We start from the raw sequence: 7,020 nt of genomic DNA, 5'->3' as shown, positions 1-7,020 counted from the left end.
TGATCCTGCATTTTGGCGCGGGATATAAAAGCGGAGATGAAGCAGGATTTGCCAGAACTTTCTTTTGTTGTCAGCAGTCGGGAACCTCTTAAATCTCTTCTACTAAGGTATAAGGGGAAATGTTATTGTGTTCTATTCTAATGATTATTACGAACATTTGTAGATTTCTTTTTGAAATGTCAGTTATAATAGAAAAAAGAAGCATACCACACGTATTTTTTATGCATTTGCTTTAATGTTTTGTTGTAAAACGTGACAAATTCTCCGCAGATGAGACGAGGAGTCCTTCCGTCGGTCCTTTTGGTGACTATAATAGCCGTGGCTTCTATTAGCGGGGCGAGGAACACTCCTTGTCCTAAAGACTCTGGGAATGGAGCAGGAAGGACTGGCACAACGGAGGCAGACGCTGGACATCGATCCTACGGGCAATACAGGTGTAAGGATATCCCGAACAGTCCTCACTGTCTTAGGGCGAAGAGGGGGATCCTATCTGACGTTGAGGAGCAGCCCGGAGAGCATGGAGGTCGCAGAGAGAAGCGGAGTGTCCTTAGGGGTAATGGGAACGCGGCAGGACCCTCGTTGCAGCTGATGCGCGTCCTCACGTCGAGAGTTTTAAGACACAAGATCCCCGTTTTCTTCCACGATTCGAAATTTCCGGCTAAGGATCTCCTCCGGGAGCTCTTCGCGAAGGACCACTCCCCGGCCGTCGTTGTGGATCTGTCCGAGGACGACCTGCTCCACTCCGACTGGCTCAGGAGCTACCACGACGAGTGTTTCGTCCACGTGGTCCTGTTCTGCTCGGTCGAGGTCGTGCTTGCCTTCGCCGAGGAGGTCCCCGAGCTGAGCTGGACCCCCGCGTTCCTGCTGCTGCTCAACCTCAACACCAGCGAGGACGCCGACCACCTCCTCCCCCACCGCGCCCTCAACCACAGCCCCTTCCTCACGCTCCTCCAAGCCCGGGTCACGAGGGGCGCCTTCCGCTTCGACGTCCACACCTACAACGTCTTCGGAGACAAGATCGACTACATCGGCCACGCGTACCCGGACTTCTCGCAGCTGCGGTTCGGTGACGTCTTCCCCGACCGCTTCGACAGCTTCCACGGCGTCAACCTCCACCTGGCGAGCTGGGCCGACGACTTCCCGTACCTGGTGCCGCAGGACGCCCTCGAGGAGACCACAGGCATCGGGATCTACATGCTGCAGGAAATCGGCTCGAGGCTGAACTTCACCTACACGGTCTACGAGATGCCTGAGGATCAGTGGTGGGGGGACTTCTCCAACGGCTCCTGGCGGGGCATGATCGGCGAGCTGTGGAGGGGAGAGAAGTGAGGTTCTGCCCTCCTAGATCTGAAGGAACAAAGACAAGTTTCTCTTTCATTCTTATTTAATCAACTAAGGAAACTTCAAAGACGTTTCTCTTTAATTCTTATTTAATCTACTAAAGCAACTTCAAAGACAAGTTTCTCTTTAATTCTTATTAAACCCACGAAAAAAATCAAAGACAAGTTTCTCTTCAATTCCTATTTAATCAACTAAAGAAATTTCAAAGACAATTTTCTCTTCAATTCTTATTTAATCAACTAAAGAAACTTCCTGTAGTTAAACGTAAATTCAAGTTCTATATCAGGCAATCGGTTGAAAAATTTCCTATACGTTAAACAATTTCCATTTCCTTTCCACTTTTTCATCCAATGTTTTTCACCCTCACTCTGTATCTCTCCTTCCCTCCCCTCCTTCTTTATCCTCCCCAATTCCCTTCTCTTCCTCAGGGACTTGTGCGTGAACGTGATGACTATCGTAGAGGAGCGGTACCATGCCGTGGACTTCAGCGTTCCATACTTCACTGACTCCTTTTCCTTCGTGCTGAGGAACCCCGTCCCGCCTCCTCGTTGGTGGACGATCTTTTTCCCTTTCTCGTGGGTTTTTGGGTTTTTTTCTGGCGTCTGTGAGGTGGTGTGTTATTTTTTTGTAGGTTTTTGGTACTGGTTTTATGCTTGTTTGTCGTTGTTTTGGTCTCTTTTTGAGGTTAATACTTCGTGGAGTATGTGATTTAGTTTTTTTTTGTCTGACTTGATTGAAATAGCGTCCATTTTCGTTTGGGTTTTGTTTTGTTTTTCTTCTTTTTTGTGTTTCTTATATTAGGTTTATTTTAGTTGATCATCATTTTGGTCTTTTTTTAAATCAATACTTCATGAAGAACATTTTTTTTGTTCCTCCTTCTAACGGAATTGAAAGAGCAAACCCGTTTTCTCTTCTCTTGATGATGAAGATCCCGTTTTCTCTTCTCTTCATGAGGAAAAAATATATAAAAAGAGGGAAGATCAAAGCCCGTTTTCTCTTTATGAGTAAGGACTAAAACCCGTTTCTTTTTTCTCTTGAAGAGAAAGGATTCATACTCGGTTTCTCTTCTTCTGATGAGAAAAAAAAGAAAGGAAGGATTAAAACCCATTTTCTCTTTTCTTAACGAAGGTGTTAATGTGTCGTCCGTTTTCTGTCATTCCAACAGCTGGTACACGTGGCTCGCTGTAGGCCTATCTCTCATCGGGGTTTCCGCTTTCTTCGGTCTGCTTCTTAAGGTAAAAAAATGCAATTAATTTATTCATTTATTCAAATACGTTTTAATATACGTTTCTTGAGGTAGACAAAGAATGCAGCTAATTTATTCAGTTATTTGGATACGTTACAATTTATGTTTCTAAAGGTTAACAAAGAATGCAACTAATTTATTCAGTTATTCAGATATGTTTAAATATACGTTTCTTAAGGTAAAAGAAATGCAGCTAATATATTCGGTTATTTGAATACGTTTCAATATGCGTTTCCCTCTCCCTCTCCACCCTTTCCCTCCCTCTCCCACTCCCTTTCCCTCCCCATCCCTCTCCCTCTCTCTTTCCCTCTTCTTCCATCCCTCCCCTCTCCCTTCCCATCCTTTTCCCTCCCTCTCCCCCTCCCTTTCCCTCCCTCTCCCTTCCCTTCCTCTCCCTCCCTCCCTCTCCTTCTCCCTTCCCCTCCTCCTCCCTTTCCCTCCCTCTCCCTCTCCTTTTCCTTCCCCCTCCCTCCCCATCCCTCTCCTTCACCCACCTCCTCCCTCCCTTTCCCCCCATCCTTCACCCTCCCTCTCCCTCCCTTCCCCCCCATCCTTCACCCTCCCTCTCCCTCTCCCTCTCCCTCTCCTTCCCCCCTCCCATCCTTCGCCCCACCCTCCCAATCCCCAACCAGGTAAAGGACGCGGAGATGAGCTGGGGCTGGGCGGTCCTGGAGGTCGTCAGAGTCCTCCTGCGGCAGAACTCCATGTCCTTCTCGACCGACTTCTCCGTCAGGCAAGTGTCCTCACGCCACGCGGCATGAGGATGAAGTCAGGGGCGGGAAAATTGTGCTATTTGAGGGTTTATTTATTTTCTTTGATGAGGAGATCGTGTTGATTCGAAACGTGGTGTTTGTGGTTGTTGTGGTTGTGGTAGTATTGGTTCTGTAATTTTACTTGTTACTAGATTATATATATGTATATATATATATATATATATATATATATATATATATATATATATATATATATATATATACATATATATACACATATATATATATATATATATATATATATATATATATATATATATATATATATATATATATATATACATATATATGCACACATATATATATATATATATATATATATATATATATATATATATATATATATATATATATATATACATATATATATATATATATATATATATATATATATAAATATATATATATATATATATATGCGTGTGTGTGTGTGTTTGTGTGTGTGTGAGTGTGTGTGTGTGTATGTGTGAGTGTGTGTGTGTGTGTGTGCGTGTGTGTGTGTGTGAGTGTGTGTGTGTGTGTATGTGTGCATGTTTGCGTGTGTGTGTGTGTGTGTGTGTGTGTGCGGTGTGTTTCGTGTGCGTGTGCGTGTGTGTATGTGTGAGTGTGTGTGTGCATGTATGTGTGTGTATGCATTTGTATATGTGTGCGTGCGTGCTTGCGTGTGCGTGCGTGTGTGTACACAGACGCACGCACACCCACCACACACCCATACACACACGCGCTCCTCCCCGCAGGATCTTCATGGGCGTGTGGTGGCTCCAAGCGATGATCATTTCCATTTCCTACACCGGAAACTTGGTCGCCTACATCACCGTGCCCGCGCGCCCGCACTACATCGCGACCGTTGACGAATTAGCGCGGTCCGACCTTATGTAAGTGGTGTGGGATCTTGTGTAAGTGGTATATCTTGTGTAAGTGGTGTGAGATCTTGTGTAAGTGGTGTTAGATCCTATGTAAGTGGTGTGAGATTTTATGTAAGTGGTATATCTTGTGTAAGTGGTGTTAGATCCTATGTAAGTGGTGTTAGATCCTATGTAACTGGTGTTAGATCCTATGTAAGTGGTGTTAGATCCTATGTAAGTGGTGTTAGATCCTATGTAAGTGGTGTTAGATCCTATGTAAGTGGTGTTAGATCCTATGTAAGTGGTGTTAGATCCTATGTAAGTGGTGTTAGATCCTATGTAAGTGGTGTTAGATCCTATGTAAGTGGTGTTAGATCCTATGTAAGTGGTGTGAGATTTTATGTAAGTGGTGTTAGATCCTATGTAAGTGGTGTTAGATCCTATGTAAGTGGTGTTAGATCCTATGTAAGTGGTGTTAGATCCTATATAAGTGGTGTGAGATTTTATGTAAGTGGTGTTAGATCCTATGTAAGTGGTGTGAGATCTTGTGTAAGTGGTGTTAGATCCTATATAAGTGGTGTTAGATCCTATGTAAGTGGTGTTAGATCCTATGTAAGTGGTGTTAGATCCTATGTAAGTGGTGTGAGATCCTACGTAAGTGGTGTTAGATCCTATGCAAGTGGTGTTAGACTCTATGTAAGTGGTGTGAGATCCTATATAAGTGGTCCCAAGATCATATATAAGTAGCTTATGCTTTTATGTAAGTAGAGATAAGTTTTCACGTGTTTAGAATAAGTTTTAAAAGCAGGAATTTAAACTGGTTTCTTTCGTGCTGGGAGACGCTTAAGTCGACAGTCTTTTAAAGGTTTATCAAGTAATATAATTTATGCGAATAGTCCAGGCTTTTTAACCATTTTTTAAAGGAAAACGTTATGTTTAGATTGTATGTCTTCAGAGGTCTTAAAATAGATGCAGATGGATGCATGAGGGTACTAATTAATTATTAATAATAGTCCATAATAACCGGTTCTTACTCTACATATTTTATAAAAAAGGAAGGGAAAATAGAAAGATACAAAGAATACATACAGAGACAGAAATAAAGATAAAAAATAGATAGAAAGAGACAGAAAGAAATATAGGAAGAAAGAGATAAAGGGAGATTGATAGATAGAAAGAGACAAAAAGACAGATAGACAGAAAGAGGCAGAAAGAAAGATAGATAGATAGAAAGAAAGATAAAAATAAAGAGACAGAAAGATAGATAGTTAAGAAAAAGATAACTCTTGAAATCTCTTTATCACTCTCCCCCTTTTCTCACTCCCCGCCGAACCTGACGCTCCGGAAAAAAAATTAAATCACACACACCTCCTTTTTCTCACTTTACACTTCCCGGGAATCACACTTTTTTCTCACTCTACACTTCCCGGTCTCAAGTCCTTCCATGATCGACTACGGGAACTTCGTGCCGGGGGCGCTGAAGGAGTCGCAGGACCCCACCTTCAGCACCCTCGGCCAGAAACTCCAGCTGATTCCGAGCATCGACTACCCTCTTGGGTTCAAGCAGGTAAGAGGGGGAGAGGGATGGGGAAGGGGAGGGAGGGAAGGGGAGGGAGGGGAGAAGCATAGGGAAATACCCGCTTGACCCTCCCCCCCCCCCAAAAAAAAGAGAGAGAGAGAGAGAGATAGACAGACAGACAGAGACAGAGAGGGAGAAACAGTGAATGGGGAAGGGGAGGGAGGGGAGAAGAATAGGGAAACGCCAGCTTGACCCTCCCCCCCAAAAAAGAGAGAGAGAGAGAGAGAGAGACAGATAGACAGACAGACAGAGAAAGAGACAGAGAGAGAGACAGATAGACTGACAGACAGAGAAAGAAAAAGACAGAGACAGATGCAGAGAAAGAAAAAGACAGAGACAGATACAGAGAGACAGACAGACAGAGAAACAGAGAAAGAGACAGAGAGAGAGAGAGAGAGAAAGACAGAGAGAGACAGGCAGACAGAGAAAGAAAAAGACAGAGACAGATACAGAGAGAGAGACAGACAGACAGACAGAGAAACAGAGAAAGAGAAAAACAGAGACAGATACAGACAGACAGACAAAGCCAGACAAACAGAGCGAGAAAAAGAAAGACTAACCCCCACCCACCCTTCCTACCCCCCCCCAACAGGTGACAGAGGGGACCCACGCGTTCCTCGAAGGTACCGAGTTCTTCAACTACCTCGTCCTCCTCCACAAGGTCCCCAACTACTACTTCCTCCGAGAGCCAATCTACCCGATGTACGTGGGCTGGATCTACCCGAAGAAGACGCCCTGGAAGCACAAGTTCGACAAGTACCTGCAGGTGTTCGTGGAGTCCGGGCTCTGCCGCTACTGGAAGAAGGTTGGGGGTTTGGAGTTTAAGTTGGGATTTGGTATTGTTTGTGTGGTTGGTTGGTTGGTTTGTCTGGTTTGTTTGTTTGTTTAATTATTTGTTTGTTTGTCTGGTTTGTTTGTTTTAATTGTTTGTTTAATTATTTGTTTGTTTGTTTAATTATGTTTGTTTGTTTGTTTGTTTGTTTAATTATATGTTTATCTATTTGTTTGTTTGTTTAATTATTTGTTTGTTTGTTTAATTATTTGTTTGTCTGGTTGCTTTGTTTGTTTGTGTTTGTCTGGTGTTTGTTTGTTTGTTTGTCTGGTTTGTTTATTCGTTTGTTTGCTTGTCTGGTTTGTTTGATTAATTGTTTTTGTTTGTTAGTTTGTCTGGTTAGTTGGTTGTTTATTCGTTTGTTTGTTTGTGTTTGTGTGATTGGGCTATTTATTCGTTTGTTT

General features: G+C 43.2%; 1 protein-coding gene across 1 annotated transcript; it reads left to right on the top strand.

The window, feature by feature from the left end:
* The first annotated feature begins 231 nt into the window (after positions 1–231).
* Positions 232–6,673, top strand: LOC138860601 (uncharacterized). The gene is made up of 8 exons (XM_070118460.1): positions 232–1,325; positions 1,770–2,041; positions 2,470–2,576; positions 3,220–3,320; positions 4,098–4,235; positions 4,289–4,948; positions 5,643–5,772; positions 6,377–6,673. Exons 1-8 carry the CDS (start codon positions 271–273, stop codon positions 6,671–6,673), a joined length of 2,760 nt encoding a protein of 919 aa, XP_069974561.1. The 5' UTR covers positions 232–270.
* The last annotated feature ends 347 nt before the right edge of the window (positions 6,674–7,020 follow it).

Source organism: Penaeus vannamei, chromosome 42, assembly GCF_042767895.1.
Source record: "Penaeus vannamei isolate JL-2024 chromosome 42, ASM4276789v1, whole genome shotgun sequence".
NCBI lineage: Eukaryota > Metazoa > Arthropoda > Malacostraca > Decapoda > Penaeidae > Penaeus > Penaeus vannamei.
The sequence above is the reverse complement of the archived record's forward strand: the minus strand, read 5'-3'. Positions and strand labels throughout refer to the sequence as shown.